Here is a 17066-nt window from a genome sequence, read left to right as displayed (position 1 = left end):
GATCCACCCTGCTCTTGCACAGGTGAGGCTGCAGATGCACAAAACTGCCGGTGCAATGTTAGTGCTGCAGTCCATTCTCAGTTTCAAAGCGTCAGTGTTAGTACTGCCTTTGGGTGGCAAACACTGCTGTCTACAAACTTAAATGTTGTTATAAACAAAGAAAAATAGCTAATTTTTGTTTGCTTCCACTGCCACCAGCTGCAGTAGCTAGAGCAGCTGTAGGGTGGCTGGGTTTGCATTCTGCCTTCTGATGTTTCTCTCCTAGAGACTGGCTCTTCAAGAACATGTACCGAGTTGACCTTGATATTACAAAGCCAGCACATAAGTGTTGTTTCATATGGAAATTAATAGTTGTTTCTCAAACCCTGCTTTAATCGCAAAGATTAAAGCCTGTGGTAAGATGAGCCTTTTGAGCCTAGGCGCTGCCTTGCTTGGAAATGGCGAGCATTCCCTTTAATACCTGCTTCTGTGGAAGACAAGCAGTTCTCACAGTACAGCTCACGCATTTTGCAGAAAAAGTTTTTTTATCTGCTGGTGTGTTTTAGCGTTCCTGGGTTAGGGAGTTAAGAGTCCCGACCCCTTTTTCCGCAGTAGCAGCGTGCTCCTCAGAGAGGCCGCTGCAGCGTGCTCTGGCCCAGCTGGAGCAGCTCATTGCTGCAGTGATGTGCAGAACTGCAGGTGCTTCTGTGCCGTGGAAATGTCAGTCCTGGCTCAGAGCTGCCCTTCAGTGTTTACTCTGCAAAAGGGATTGTTACACTGGGTAAATTCTGTATTTCTGTATCAACCTAGGAATTGGACTGGATACAATTGAAAAAAATAGTGTAAGGTACAGACTGGTACAGAGAGCTAACAGAAAAATGAGCTCTGAGCATCGTGATGATTAAACTCTTCAGCGCTTATGTCTGCTCCCCTGCCCCCATCCTGTTATACCAGCACAGAGTGCGGGGAGGAGAGCACAGAGCCTGGCAGCCTGCAGGCATGCAGATGTTTAAAGTGCTGCTGTGCTACATTAGCTGAGACGATCCAAAGCATATATAAGGTATTTTTTCCTCTTTATTTCTTGTTTCATTCCATATTCATTATTCCTCTCTACAAACATGGTGTTTGGTGGTAGTAAATCAAATCCTGACCGGTACTTCAGGTGTCTTTAGTCACACCTTTGCATGAGTCTGTGGTAGTGGCTTGGCTCTTGCCTGTGCCTATTTGAGTCAGTTGTGACTTTCTGTATTTCAGAAATCATATTCACAGTATGTCTGTTGCTGAATAGATAAAATTTAAGATATTAATAATAGTAGATGGATTTAAATACCAGCTGAGGATTCACTAGTCAGTCACATGCCTTTTGGTGACTCTGAGAAGAACCATGTGGCTCTGTCCCCTTGTGAGCTGGGTGTATCAACCCTGACATGCAGTTAATGATAGGTCAGGCATGGTCTCTTGTCTTCTCATCAAGACACCGAGATCTGACAGCTTGGTACTGTAAGGTATTAATGCCTTCACATCATCAGTGCTCTGCTCGTGTGATCATCAGAATGCTAGAGGAAGTCCATTTAGCTTCTCTCTGGTCACGGCCATAGCGTGTGTGCCAGCTACCACATCATACCCAGAGCACTGACTCAGAGTGGCATATTTAAGCACACAGCAAAGGAATATTATCTCAGAAACAGCCATTTCTTTATGTGCTGCTCACAATTTGTATGTTGAAAAGCCAGATGAATGCCACTCTCTCCAAAGATTTATTAGCATGTATCTGTTTCCTCAGCAACAGCCAACCCTTACCCACAGAGATACATAACTGAGAATGTGTGGCAGCAGCTCCGATGTGGCCTGGTGGTCAGACTTACCTAAGTGCTGGTGAAAGCTGCTGAAGCAAAAGGATGGGTTGTACACAGGTGGATTGCTCAGAGCAGCACAAGCTCTTTCCTGAGAGTAGCCAAATCCACTATCATCCACAGCTGCTGTTCTATAACTGAAGTCTGGTACCTGATTTTGGAAAAATACATGCTTTTACATCCAGTTTCCCTACTCTATACTCATCCCTGCCTCATATTAGGAAGCTGAAACTTCTAAGTTTTTAGTAGCCTGACAAAATCTACAAGTGTTTCAAAAATATGAATAATGCTGAGTATGCTTCCAGCTTGTCAAACTATATGCAATGTGCCTGTTAAGTGTCCTATGCATAAAAAACACCACATATAGCATTAACAGCTGCATGGATTAGTGGTCAAGCCTTTCCCTCCCCAGCTCATGTGAACCAGTACCTGCCATCTGAATGGCACAGCTGTCCCTGCTGTACGGTGTGTCCATCACTCTCTCTTGATGTTTGGTTTTCTGAGACTAATGATAACCACTTCTTTACTTGCCTTGTGATCAAAGCCCATCCTTGCTCGAAGAGCTTAGACTAGTGAGACACCTTTGTATACTCTTGGATTATTTTCTTGTTGTGCCACTGGCCAGCTGTATGACAGCAGCACGTCCCCTGTGTCCCCTGCTTGCTGGGCCTCACCACAGTGACTGTCACCTCTGAGGAGCAGAAACCCACAGTAAGGAAGCACCCAGGCCCTGGTGGTGTGAGGGCAGGTGAGAAAAGGTGGTGTGGGGCATGCTAGCAGGCTGGCTGTGTAGATAACTGGGAACCTCTCATCCCTGCCTTCCCCATCATCCTGTTATTCTTGTAAAAATAGAAACACTGCATTAAGCTGTTTCTGGTTCAGTGAAGGGACATTTGCTATGCAAAGGCAGACTGTATTTCAGTTCTGCTTCAAATGCCTCGTTAGCTCTCTCCTGATTTACTGTATGCACAATTATGCTAACATTGCTAACATTCTTTCACAATATGCGTCTTTCTTCTTGGGACAGCGGCAAAAATAGTAACCCAGTAGAGCAGTAGAGAGCTGTGTGACTGAGTGACCTCAGGTGCCCAGCATGGGTGGGACCTGTGTGCTGTGATGATACTGCTGCAGTGCTGTCAGATGTGTCATGGACAGTGGGTTTTGTACAGATTGTCTTTCCCCTTGTGCCTCATAGACTGCTTTTTCTGTTGTCTTCCCAGAATTTATCATTGTACCATTTTCCTGGAGAAAAATAGGGCTTCACTGCCACTCCAGAATTGCAGGACTCCAGTATACGTGCTGCCTTCCTGGGGAAATCCCTGATGTTCAGGTGCTCCTGGTCATGCTGGGGCCCTGAGGAGCCTGTGTGTGTGTACTCTGTGGTTGCTGGAATTCAAAGGAGACTCTGCCCTGACAAACCCATGGCCATCAGGCAGGCACTCCTGTTGTAGTGGCCAGCAGGACCAGCTCACAGACACAGCACTGCACCACAGCTGAGGTGTGGATGGTTGAGAATGACATCAGGCAGGTATAGGCCTGGTGTGTTCAGGAGCCCGTTCGGGGCCTCTAGCCACGTGGTCTTTTATGGTTGGGTTGGGTTTTTTAATTGTTATTGGTTGTTTTTTTTCCTAGAGTAGGCCCTCTATGGGACATGTAGTAAATAGCTTGTCCCTCAGCATAATTATTACTTAAACTCTCCAGGAGACTTATTTTAAGCAGCTTAAGTGCTAAGTTTAACCACCTTAAAGACTTGAGCTCTATCCATCCTAGACTAGTTCTGATGTCTTAGAATACTTTCTGTTCTGAAGTATGTCTCTGAACATTGATGCTCAAGGTTTTATTTCAAGGCTTTTGAAGGCAGGGCTGCACTGGCAGTACAAGAGCATCTTCCACCAGCAGTGTACCCCTGAGCCTTGTTAGCTGGCTGAGGCAAAGTCACCAGTAAGAAATTCCAGAGCATTTAATTTATGTTCTTTATGGTAGTAAACATACTGTGACCAAGTGATTCTGCATAAATGCTACTGAGAGGAAGGTCAGTTGAAGCAACTGCCAGACTAGCACCAGCTCCTTTTCACACTGCATGTGGGGAGCAAACAGTTATCAACACTTGTTTGGCTCAGCAGCAATGGTGCCAAAGCTGCAGCCACACTAGCTGACTGTGCTGCTTTCCTGGGGGGAGCTAACAGTTCGACTTGCTCTGTCCGCAGCTCATCAGTGATGGCAGCGTGGTGTACGCAGAAGCCCTCTGGGACCATGTCACGATGGATGACCAAGAGCTGGGATTCAAGGCTGGTGATGTCATTGAAGTAATGGATGCTACCAACAAGGAGTGGTGGTGGGGAAGGATTCTGGACAGCGAAGGCTGGTTTCCAGCCAGCTTCGTACGGGTAAGAGCTTGATGTTTCTTAGCACCAAGTGTTTGCTTTTGTTCTCCAGGTTTAGTGTTTGTAAGTGACTCCTGAGCACTTTCACTGCAAGAGGTAATTGGTTCAACGTGTCTCATTACTATTCCTCTACATACAGCTACAATACATCAGGTCTATCATGTGTACATTGTATTCCAGGTGTTTAAACATGGAGGAGAAAAACATAAAGTCTTGGAGGTCATGTGGGACAACTGGGGAGGGAGCAGGAACAACACATTGATGCTTTTGGGCCAAGGCTCATCCTGGTGCCATCTAGAAATATAGACCCTATAGAAATAGCTATATAGAACAGCTGAGGCAGACCCTGCAGAGATTAGATTAATTTCCAGCAGAGCATTCTGAAACACATCTGAATTCTCTGTGCAAGTGGGGGATAAAACCAAGAGTCTGGGTAACTGCTGTACGCTCCTTTCCTGCTGTGAGGAGAAGGGCTTTTTTCCTTCCCTGGGCTGTGTCTGTTGCTGTGGATGCCCAGCTCTGCTTTCAGCACCTCAGGGCAGGTTCCTCAGTGCTGCAAAGGCAATGAGGTGCCTAAGGGCAGAGATTCTCAGCCCTTTAGCTCCTTATCCAGGTCACTTCAGATCACAAGTGACCCAAAACCAGGTGAAGCGAAAGGAGGTGATATGAGGTGATGCAGTAGCTAAAGTCCTTGGAGAAGTGGGGCAGATAGTGCTATAAAAGTTTTGAAATGCTTTGTTATAGATTGCAGGAGACAGGCTCAGCTGGATAACTATTAGGAACAATGGATGTTTTTGCAAGTGAGATTACTAGGACCAAACTCTCAGCACTGGTGGGGATGGAACTGCTCTTTTTGTAGTCAAAACACTGGTTTTTTGTTTTTTGGTTTTTTTTCTTTTATGTTACTGATAAGTTTAATTATTGTCCTGGCTGGCAAAAAGCTGTGATATTATTTGAGGGGAAAGCAGACTAGTGCTAGCTATTAGAGATGCCGAGTAATTACAGCACTTATTCAAGCATCTGAGTGAAGATTTCCTGCCAATTATCACTGGGTCTCAGGCTTACTGCGGGAAGGCTGGTGTGTCTGCAGACTTGGATAAATCCACAGGTCCCTCTCTCAGTTACTCCACACAAGTTTCAGGCCAAGGTCTGAGTTTAAGACTGTCTAACATTGTTGTTCTCACAGTGAAGGAAAATCAGGATTGCACATCTTGAGGGCTCCACCACCTGTAAACAGGGAGTAAGTGTAGTCTGTGCCTATGTTGACAAGGGCTGGGTGTGCACAATTTTTTGTATGGAAATATGTGTATCAAGTGGTAAGTAATCCTGCTTAGAAGAAACTACATTAAAGCTTAAAGCAGTTTTGTGTCATTGCACTAAAAATGCCTGTAGTTATGCATGTTCCTACTCCAGTGTTTTTCACTTCTCTGTGCTGAGTTGTGTACAAAGTAGTCATGTAGGCACTCTAAGAGCTACAATATTACTACATAAAACATTTCTTAAAAGTGAAATGCACAGTAATTGCTTACTACTAAGGTACTTTGCTGTTGTTGACAATACAGACTCTGTAGGACGGTGTGCCTGTTGACAATACAGACTCTGTAGGACGGTGTGCCTACAGAACGCTCGTGTTTTTCTCTGCTCATGCTGTGCTGCCATCTGATGGGCACTGTGAAGGAACTGTGAGTTTCACACACAGCCCTGTAAAGTAATACCATTCCTTACCACATCATGTGCCTGCTGGCGTCTGTATCTGCTTTTATATTAACAATAAATTCCCTTTAAATAATCCTGGGGAAGAAGATACTGAGAGGTCACCTGTTATTTATGATAGGAGAACAACAATGAAGCTATACAAAAAAGTAACTATTTACTAGCTTTCCCCTCTCTCCCTAAGTGCCCCCTCACAGGTATATTAAGCAGATTTCACTTGAGGAACCATTCCCTGTACTGATTTTGTATGTATTCTTCCTGGAGGACTCCATATTGTTTCTATGACTGTCCACAACAGATGTCTGCTTATAACCACCCATGGCACACAGTAGGAGCAGCTGTGATGTGGCTTGAAAGTACCCTCCCAAAACTGAGTATCTGGCCTTAGCTTCCCCATGTGGAAAATATGTTTACAAGTAATACACACATAGCAGCCCGCTTCACTCCGTGTCCCAGCTCAGTTTTTGTCTGCCATTCAGTCAGCTGTCTTCCTTGGAAGAGTTGTATGTAGCAATACAAACGGTGAACATCTTGTGTGTCTGGCACAGCTCCGAGTAAACCAGGATGAACCCATGGAAGATTATCCCCTGAAGGTAGAGGGTGGCAAAGAGGACGACTCCAGCAGTGGTACCCGCCGCTTTGGGATGGGGCAGACCACCAAAGATCAAATGAGGACCAATGTCATCAATGAGATCATAAGCACAGAGAGGGACTACATCAAGCATCTGAAGGACATTTGTGAGGTAACAAAATAAAGTGGGAAGTGAATGTGAGAACTTGTCTGAAGGATAATAAAGTATGTCTCATTCTCGCCCAGAGACTCACCCTAAGCAGGTAGCTTTTCCAAAAGTGAAACCATATTTCCATCAGAGCTGGCTCTGCTAAATGGTGTTACATGCTTAGGAAACAGAAGACAGTTCTTTACAGCAGTATCTCAAATGCCTCTGTATTTGAAGCACCCACTTGGGCTCTGATTAAATGGAATTAATTGGATTTCCCAGGCCTCAGGAAGGTAAATGTCTAGCATTGCTGTCCTCTTTAATATATGTTCTGAGGTAATATAATCAACAACTGTGGCCTTCAAGCAAGTCATGCTCAGATCTAAATAACTGGGGGATGTTCAGCCAATTAGGTCTTTCACTTGCAAATATGCTGAATATTGCAACACCTCTTCCAGAAGAGACACGCTGTCATATGCTCTGGAGTAAGTGAAGGTAATTTATAAGTTTTGCAGGAACACAGTTCTTCACTGAAAGGACACAAAATTGTAGTGCCTTCCAGGAGAGCCAGCTGGGGCAAAGCAGCACACCCTTATCAAACAAGCCTTTCCTCCTGTAGCATTGCCCCGTATCCCTTGTGCCTCGCTTCTGCCTCAAATCAGCCAGGTACCTCCTAACATGAGCATCCAAACCAGATCCCCAGCTGGATTTAATTGGCCTAAATCTATCAGTGGATTGGTGTTGGGCTCAGAACACCCTGTAGCCTGCAGAAAGATAAAGGTGTCTTTACCAGGAGAGAAGGCAGCTCTGGGACTCCTTCAGGTGTAGATTACAGTATTGTTTAAGGCAGCGATGTAACTGTGGCTTGGTTTCTATTTCCGTAGTGTTTTGGGTGGTATTAGAGAAAATAACAGCTAAAACATGGGTATACCTCTGCAGGAAGGGGGTACAGGAGCCTGGTGTACAACTGACTACTGTCCGTGGGGTTTTCTGTTGATAACCAAAGGCCACAGAGCACATGCCCAGGGACACTTCACAATTTGATTTCCTCTTAGGGTTACATTAAGCAGTGCCGCAAAAGAGCTGATATGTTTACAGAAGAGCAGCTGAAGACAATCTTTGGGAATATTGAAGACATCTACAGGTGCCAGAAGAAATTTGTTAAAGCACTAGAGAAGAAATTCAACAAAGACCACCCACATTTGAGTGAGGTCGGCTCATGCTTCTTGGAATATGTAAGTAAATTTGACTTCATGCGAAAGTGGTAGCTGAGTGTGGATTAAGTCAGAGGAATTAGAAAGTGATTTGACAGAACTGAAGCTTGGTTTAAAAAACCCCACCAAATTAAACACCACCAGCACCACCCCCTGTTCAACCACTACCCACCTCCCAACCAAACATCCTCTGGTTCTTGTGGTTGTGGAAAGAACATTTTCAAAGTGTCTCAGCTCCTGAGCACTACAATCCCTGCCAGACTATGCTACTTTAGGCAAAAATGTAGGAGGATTCCAAAGTCTCGAGCTGGACCTGAGTTTACAACTGTGGCATTTTTAGGTCACTGCAGGATCAGCAACTGCTGACCCAGTCATGAAAAATGTTCAGCTGAGCACAGGCCAGAATATGTGGAAACATCTCGGTCTCTCAGATAAGCTGCACGTGCTGTAATGTGTAATATAGGCTGCCCATCCCCAGCTGTAGGTCTCCTGGCTCCAAAGTCTGTGAAGGATAGAAATTACCAAACAGCCACATGAGATACAGGAGTGGGACCTACCCAGGGAGCTCACACACAGCAGTTGGAGCCAGGCCATCGCCCTAAAGAACACAGACAGTAAACCCCTTCATTTCCCTTGCAGCAAACAGAGTTTCAGATATATTCGGAATACTGCAACAACCACCCCAACGCCTGCATGGAGCTCTCCCGCCTCACCAAAGTCAACAAGTACGTCTACTTCTTCGAAGCCTGCCGCCTGCTGCAGAAGATGATCGACATCTCTCTGGATGGGTTTCTGCTGACTCCTGTGCAGAAAATCTGCAAATATCCACTGCAGCTGGCTGAACTGCTCAAATACACCAACCCCCAACACAGGTAGGTCAGCATGGTGGGGAGGGAAGGATCGAGACTGGCCTTGTGGAGATGGACTAATGCGGAATCGTGTATTGAGGGCAGCTTGCCAAGGACAGCCCATACCATGGTTCTTCTGTGTTACTTTATAGAAACCATGGGAAAAAAAAAAGATATTTTTCTATCAGAAACATAATTTTCCATTACAGTAGTATTGGGCTTTCCTGTCTGTTACAGATCTGGAGTTGCAAGGTCTGCCTTACAATGGTAGTTTTCTGTTTTATTTGCTCCACATGTCTGTGATACCAGCACATACATACTTTGGAGTTAAGTGTTTCTCGTGGTAGTCTTGAAAAACCTTGCCTCCAAAAGCACTGGTAGAATATACTCAAAAATGTCCACGTCGTGCCCCACAGCAGTCAAGCCATGTGCACTCGCTGCCTCTTTGATAGTAGCTCAAAACCGCCAAATCCATTGCTCCGTTTCAGGGTGAGGGCACTGCCCTTGGCTCAAATAACTGCCACTGAATCAAGCATTTGAAATAATTAGCTACAGAAATAAAACATGAAAAAAATCTGTATTAAAGGAAAGTGTTGATATTGTTCCATTGTGGCTTGACTTACTTGTACCTTCCTCATTACAGCGCTGGTATTCCTCAGAACGGTTTTGAGCATGTCTTATTAAATCTATAAGCATGTTGTTCTGAAGCTGCCCTCTTAACAGAAAACTCCTTTACACAGTACACAGATGTTTGGAAAATTGTGTTAGACAAGTTGTGCAGAACAGCTCCTTCCCAGCTACACGAAACTCGGCAGAAGTAGCTGTTGGCAGCAGATGGTGCGTGGGGGAGGGTGGATCAGCTTCTGTCCTACCCGTCCAGATAAACCATTGGCTCCTGTTTGAAATGAAGCCAGTTATGGCTGAACTGCCTTATCCGTGCATGACAGAATCGGTCTCTGTACAAAAACAGTGCCATTATGAATATATTGTATAATATGGGAATGAAATAAGGCTTGGGAAGCTGTGGAGATTCTGCTAGCAACTTATGTTTACACTTCCGTGGTTGAATTTGGTTGCTTACCCCCCTGGCTTCCACAAATTGGGCCTGGATTTGTTACAAGACTGTAATCTGTGCCTCAAAACCAGCACATGTCTGAAAGGCTGCCCACAGAAACACATACCCCTGGCTTCCAGTCTAAAACAGCTGGGGTAGAACTTTGAGTGGAACTCTTATTTTCTGCTCTCCAGCCCTAAGCCACACTAGACTGCAACCCTTGCAGTGCAGGTACAAGCACGTGTCATTTTGCCATGCCTAATGCCTCTGCTCTACCCTAGGGATTTTAAAGATGTTGAAGCTGCCTTAAATGCCATGAAGAACGTTGCTCGGCTCATCAATGAGAGGAAGCGGCGGCTGGAGAACATTGACAAGATCGCTCAGTGGCAGAGTTCGATAGAAGACTGGGAGGTAAGAGAGTTAGTTCCCTATAAACTGAATGTTGCTCTTCTCCCCCTCCAGCTTCTGCCTGCAGCAAGATCTTCATAAGGATTACTATCTAGTCCTGCCTCAGTTCTGCTGCCCCTCTTTGGGTGGTTCTTTTTCTGTTTATCTAAATAGATGTGGATCTTTCAGTACAACTGAAAAGGTCTAACATCTAACTCAGCTAGACCAGCTGCTTTTGCTTGTTCCCTGGGATTTTTGCTCCCCATTTCCCTTGCAGAGTGAAATTCACACGTAGGCTAATAAAATTCTATTATTGTCCTTTTGACCCCTATTTTATCTTGAGTGATTTCAAACTCTCAAGATGGACAGAATTATTCCTTAATGCTTTAATAAACCACATTATTCTTGCAGAAAGGCACTTAAAACCAAACAAAAACAACTAAATAAAAGAAAGAAAACTACTAATTTTCTAAATCCTAGACTCCTAAAACCAGACTGTCTCCCTCCCCAAAGATGTCAGGCTAAATTCTCAGCTCTCTGCCTATGTGCCTCCTCTAATGTCAGGGATGGATCAGCTCTCCCGAGCAGTTTCCCTGGAAAAGGAGATTTTTTTCGTTTAACACACTATTGTTCTTATCAAATTCAGTTCTTGTCCCAGGGTGTCAAGGGCCTAGTGTGTCCCTGATGTGACAAGGACTGTCCTTCAGCACAAAGGCTCCTGCTCTTTCCCAGAGGAGAGTTTTGTCAGCAGGAATTCAGGCCCCACAGGTCTCTCAGCCAAGCTGAGGTTCTCCTGCGGGACTATGGCCTTATTTCTTCTCCCCTGCTTTCAGATGGCTGAGACCAATCTGTTCTTTGTGCTGTTCTCAGGGTGAAGATGTCCTAGTCAGAAGCTCAGAACTCATCTATTCTGGGGAATTAACAAAAATCTCTCACCCTCAAGCCAAGAGCCAACAGAGGATGTTCTTCCTCTTCGATCACCAGCTTGTCTGCTGCAAGAAGGTAACCAGACACAAATGCTCTCTTATTATAATGCTAAAGAATTTGAGTGAAGTCCCTTGCTGCCCCTTTGTTTCCTTAATATCTACTGGCATCATATGTGCTTCTGGCACAGAGATCTTTTTTTTAATGTGTGTTTGTTGCTGTCTTTCCTCACAGTCTGGTGTGTTCTGTGCACCTGACCACAGCAATAACTACCCGAACTAACTACTGGCCTAGTTCTTATAGCAAGAGAGGAAAGCATTGAGCTGCTTCTCGGGTTAGTGTATGGGTTTATTTTACACAACTCAAGTAGGAGCATTGTCACCCATTTTCTTTTAAATGTTTTCTTTCAATTGCTCTTCCATGTGAGAATAACATCGTAATCAGAAGGTAACTGCAGCTTTGATGAAGAGCTGTGGACCTTGACGGTCAATGAGAACATATTAAGATATTCTGTAAGTTTCTAAGTACAGGCCATGCTATTTTTCATGACCTAAGTAATAAAATAAATCTTCCTTTGTAGGGCAAATGAAAGGTATCTTCCATTGGAATTTTTTTTTGCATAATCTATGGCATAGAGGTAGCTCCACCTAACTTAGCCCTGAGACTGTTTTATCACTGCTCTCAAATTTATTTTTCATTTTCAAGACAAAAACCAAAAGCTAATTAGGAGGTTTTGACTTTCTAACTGGGACTGTAGGATTCAAATACTATTTATTTTCTGACACTGGCTTAATGAGGATTTGGGCTCATGTGTGATACCACAGGCTTGCTTCTCATTCAGGGCAGCTGATACCCCACAGTGGCAGACACCAGCCTCCCCTAGAGGAAACCGTGCAATTCCTCTCACTGCCAGTGGTGTCAGCAGGAGCTTTGCCCTCCATCATATGGAAGAAAATGAATGTTTAAGAAAGGGACAGGAAACAGTAATGTCTGTATGTTCTCTCTTACAGGACCTTCTGCGTCGGGACATCTTGTATTATAAGAGTCGGATCAACATGGATGATATGGAAATACTGGATGTAGAAGATGGGAAGGACAAAGACTTCAATATCAGTGTGAAAAATGCATTTAAGTTGCACTGCCGAGACACTGAGGAAGTCCACTTATTCTGTGCAAAAAAGCCTGAGCAGAAACAGCGCTGGCTGAAGGCATTTGAGAATGAAAGGAGACAGGTTCAGCTTGACCAGGAGACAGGTATGGATAGAGCAATGCTGGGAGGCAGTGTTTGCTGTTCTGGTTTTTTCTTTTTTTAGCTACCAGCCAATGTGTAAGAGTGGAAGGGAGGCAGCCAGTCCAGCTGTGGGCTGCTGAACTGCACATTCTGAATGAAGCTGTGTAATTGGGAGCAGAAACACCCAAAAACCCAACCAAACCACCGAAAATCAAACCAAAAAAACCCCAACCACCCACTGCATTATGGTCTCAGGGAGGCTGATGTAGCTTTAATGAGTTCAGGCATTGCTGACAAAATAGTCAATACCTTATATACAGCTTTATTATTTTACAGTATATTGGGAGTGCCCAACTTAGCAATATCTATGCAAAACATGTTCATTCAAGGGTTCTTGTGAGAGGTTTTCATTGCTTTGTCCAAATGGTGCTTAATTCAGACTTATGATCTAATGACATATGAACCACGGCTGGTCTGGCTTCTTCACCCAGCAGGGCATGGGGAGGGTGAGGGCTGATAGAAAAGCTTGTGTGAGGGGGATGGCAGCACAGGCTGGGAGGAGCAGTATGTGCCCCTTCAGCTTTGGGAGTAATTTCAGCTTGTGACCTCTCACCTCTGTTGTTTTCTTACCCCCGTATTTCCTTTACTGTCTGTGCCAGTGTCTTCCCATGAGATACAAAGTGATGACCTGCTGCTGACATACAAATTCTATTTTATCTTCAAGGATTTTCGATCACAGAGGTGCAGAAGAAGCAGGCCATGCTGAATGCCAGCAAGCAACACCACACTGGGAAGCCAAAGGGTGAGTCACACCTGAACATATACATGGGGGGAGCGGGAGGTGGTTCCACGTCTACTATGTGGGAATAGTTTCAATAAGTGGCATTAACAAATTCTTGAGGTGGCCAGATGGTGAGCTCGGATGTGACAAGCCGCAGTGCAGTTCCTGTTAGATTCAGATGGCTGGAATCAGGAAACTATTCCTAACAGCAGGAGAGCTGCTTTGCACCAAATCACTTGAGCATTGTGCCAGAAACCACAAGCTGGCAGCTTCCATTCAAAGGCTGGTTCACAGCCTCACCCTAGAAGCCAAGCTCTCCAAGGTGTACGGCCTTCTCTGTGCAAAAAAACAAGGTTAAGTTCTGTAGTAATCCTGGTGATGCAAAGAGGCTCATAAAGGTCACTGCAGCAGGACTATTCGTGCCTGGGCAGTTGTGCCTGTGGAAAATGCTTTGAAACCTGTGATTCTGGCAGAATTCCATGGGCAGGTCTGTTAAACCTTTAAGAGACAAGGAAGATATAGCAGCAGCCAGGGGAGTGTGAACTCAAGCAACAGAAAGGAAGGTTCCTGCTACCCCATTTTGTGATGCCACCCCTCTATTAATAGCCGGAGGAAGAGATGTGACTTGTTTTCCGCTAGACCCACAGAAAGGCAACTACTTCCCTTGGTGGTACCACCCAGCAGGTAAATCCTAGCCAACTCACCTGTAAGAAAGCTTGGATAAATTTCAGTATAAGAAGTCAGAAGTAAGATTTGGCTGCAGAAGAAGGTTTAGGAGGAGGCCAGAGCTCTCTAATAGAGCAAGGTCCTCAGGGGAAGGCAGCACAGGATACCCCACAAAATGACTCAGAAATCCAGTGCAGGAGGCTGTAACAGGTGAGAGGCACATGCACATCAGCTGCTTCTCCCAGAACAACCAAAGGCACAAGCTAGGTTTGTCACTAATGACAAGCTGCAGCTGTTTAGCCCTACATTCTTGTGACAGAACACCTGTCAGTTATGCTGCACACTTCTGGGACTTCCACAGCATCACCTCTAATCCTGAAAAGCGGAGCTGAAACTAAGGGCAGTACTAAGGCAAACTCAGCTTCAACCCCTGCAGCTTTAACAGGGACCAGGAAGGGAGCTGTGCTTAACTAACCTGCTTCCCCATCTCCTCATCACAGCTGTCACCAGGCCATACTATGACTTTCTGATGCGTCAGAAGCATCCCACCCTGCCTACCACGCTCCCTCAGCAGCAAGTCTTCATGCTGGCAGAGCCCAAGCGCAAGCCCTCGAACTTCTGGCAGAACATCAGCAGGCTGACGCCCTTCCGGAAATAAGGGCAGCCCGTGTTTGTGCCTGAACCCCTTCTGAAAAAGCACTTTATCCGTCAGTCCTGGGAGCTGGAGCCCAGGTTCTTCCAATCCTTTGTTTACGGAGGATGGCACACGTGCTCCTGCCTTCCCTATTTATTTTGCAGACCGACTGACTGCACTGGCTCTGAGGTGAGACACTGCGGGTGTGCTTGCACACATGTGCATTTGTGCCAGCCCTGTCGAGCCAGCCTTGCACAGTGCCCAAGAGGCAAACTTCCCAGAAGAGTTCACAGCAGGGAGCCTGACACGTTTCATCTGGAAAGATTTTTTTTGCTTGTCAGCTGTGCTTGGACTCGCTCCTTCCTGCCATAAACACTCCTGCTGCCCGGCAGCTGTCAGCAAGGGCAGGGCAGCTGGGACACCTGATGTGCTCAGAACAGCAGTTCAGAGACACCAACATGATACATTTTCCATGGATAAACCCTTCTGCTCTCTGCCCACCCCCACCTCCCCGTTCCTCAAAGACATGATCCTCCTACACCTGTCTAACTAAGTCGTTTAGCCATTGCAGGCACTCAGACCAGACAACAGTGAGTATTGCACTGTGACCTTTTTCTTTCCTTTAGTTCAACACCACTGATGAACTACATAGTACATGAAACTGTGCCAATGAACCTGCAGCATGAGTCAAGTTCAAGAATCTCTCTAGTGGGTTTGAGTTACATAAGTTAGAGAAAAATGTGCCTAATTAATACTGTACTCAATTCCTTAGATTCTCGTCTCTCCATCGTTCTGCCATATCTCCTGGCCAATGAAAATGCTCATTGTTTGTAATGTGTTTATTTATGGTAAAAATCAGAACTGTGTATTTTCTAAGTCTGTAATTGTTCTTGTCAGATGTTGTTAACTTGATGCCTGTTTTGTCTGTTTTATTATTTTTTTTTAAGAAAGGTCAATATTTGCAAACCTAGCTCCCAGAAGTCAGAGGCTACAGTTCAAATATAAAAGACTAAAACCAGAGTTGTTATGCAAACTGCCACAGATCCTCAATTTAGGGAGTATTACTGTAGGTTTTTGACACCTTGAAAAAAATGGAAAGCCACTTTAAAACCAACTAAATTTGGCACTAAGAGCCTCACTTGTAGTGCCCAAGTTTCAAACTGTGGCCAAAAAGAATTAATTTAAACTTTGTTTAGCAAAAGGAAAGATTTGCCTTACCGTAGTGTGAGATCGAAGCCATACTGACCGAGTTCCCTAGCTTAGGACATCCTGTGACATTGCTGTGAGCACTGTCTGCAGAGCGCAGAAGTCCAGTGTTTGTTGATGCTGTAGCTGACCAAAGGCTGGTCATCCAGGGATATCTGAATCCAGTAGCATGTACAAAGTCATTCTTGCACTATTATCTTCCCCCCAGAACAGGGGCAACATTTACTTTCATAAAGAAATTTGTAAAAGCAACTCTCAGCCTGTGTATGTCTCCAACATGTCTATCTGTGTGAATGTGTTACTCTTCAAGTCAAAGATGTTGCTTTTGCAGCTTTAAAAAACCCACCCACTAATGAGTAGAAGTGATAGTAGAAGGTTACCCTCAGCAAAGCCATCCTTCAGCTGGAAGACTGGTGAAGCAGAGACCACACTGGCGACAGGCCGGTCACTTAGAATACTGGTCAAGGTTAGCAAGTCACCAGCACCTGAATTCTTGCTAGTTACTGAAACAGAAAACATGTCTAAGAAACATCAAAAAAGGTGCAGGGATGCTCAAGCCCACTTTGAACAGTACAGAATTAAAGGAACAGCAAATACCAAGAAGAAACATCCTTGAAAGAGAATCCAGCTACCCCTCTTGGGCACTGCGCACCTGCCCCTCACATGTCTTCTGGGAAAACAGCTCTGTGCTCAGCAGCAAGGCAGGACCAGACCTGATGGCAGAATGAGGACTAAAAAACCTACCAAAAAAAAACAAACCACAAAAACCACTTTACTGAGCTGATGTGAACATGGAAATGGTGCTTCTCAAACTGGGGCTTTACCTGCAGCCTGTTCCCACAGGTAGACCAATGTGAGCATAACACCCTTCTTTTTTTTGGAACAATAAACATTCACCCACCAGCAGGCTTAAGCCTTTGCACTTGTGTACACACACAACAGACACACCCACACAACTGTGAACACTTGCACACACAGCTGGACGCAGACACTCACACACGCTCTCACGAACTCAGACACACACATTCATATAAGGACACACACAGAGTCACTCACATGCATGACAACAGTCACACTTACACACTAGATGTGGACAATCCCATGGACACACTCATTCATACACCCAAATGGAAACTCACATGGACACTCGCTCAGACACTCACATGCATACACACCAACACTCAAACTCGCTCACAGACTGTCACTCACACTCGCACACCGTCACTCACATTCACTCAGACACTCACGTGGTCACCCACACGGACAGACAGACAAACACACACACACTCACCCACACGGACAGACAGACAAACACACACACACTCACCCACACGGACAGACAGACAAACACACACACACTCACCCACACGGACAGACAGACAAACACACACACACTCACCCACACGGACAGACAGACAAACACACACACACTCACCCACACGGACAGACAGACACACACACACACACTCACCC

At 45.2% G+C, this 17066-nt stretch overlaps 1 protein-coding gene across 1 annotated transcript; it reads left to right on the top strand.

Annotated features, from left to right (window-relative positions):
* The first annotated feature begins 4078 nt into the window (after nucleotides 1-4078).
* On the top strand, nucleotides 4079-15405 carry ARHGEF4 (Rho guanine nucleotide exchange factor 4). Its single transcript, XM_080349352.1, has 9 exons — nucleotides 4079-4219; nucleotides 6478-6672; nucleotides 7704-7883; nucleotides 8502-8734; nucleotides 10046-10175; nucleotides 11022-11153; nucleotides 12086-12329; nucleotides 13031-13108; nucleotides 14254-15405. The coding sequence occupies exons 1-9, from the start codon at nucleotides 4094-4096 to the stop codon at nucleotides 14409-14411; spliced, it is 1476 nt and encodes a 491-aa protein (XP_080205478.1). The 5' UTR covers nucleotides 4079-4093; the 3' UTR covers nucleotides 14412-15405.
* Nucleotides 15406-17066: the final 1661 nt, after the last annotated feature.

Source organism: Nesoenas mayeri (assembly GCF_963082525.1).
Source record: "Nesoenas mayeri genome assembly, chromosome: 9".
In the NCBI taxonomy this organism is placed as follows: domain Eukaryota; kingdom Metazoa; phylum Chordata; class Aves; order Columbiformes; family Columbidae; genus Nesoenas; species Nesoenas mayeri.
This window is presented reverse-complemented; position numbering and strand designations above follow the sequence as displayed.

Excerpts from the sequence above, each read along its gene's own strand:
- ARHGEF4 (XM_080349352.1), top strand. The coding sequence starts at position 4,094 with ATGGATGACCAAGAGCTGGGATTCAAGGCTGGTGATGTCATTGAAGTA. Across the intron at positions 11,154-12,085 it reads AGCTTGTCTGCTGCAAGAAG|GACCTTCTGCGTCGGGACAT; the intron begins GTAACCAGACAC and ends TCTCTCTTACAG. Across the intron at positions 12,330-13,030 it reads TCAGCTTGACCAGGAGACAG|GATTTTCGATCACAGAGGTG; the intron begins GTATGGATAGAG and ends TTTATCTTCAAG.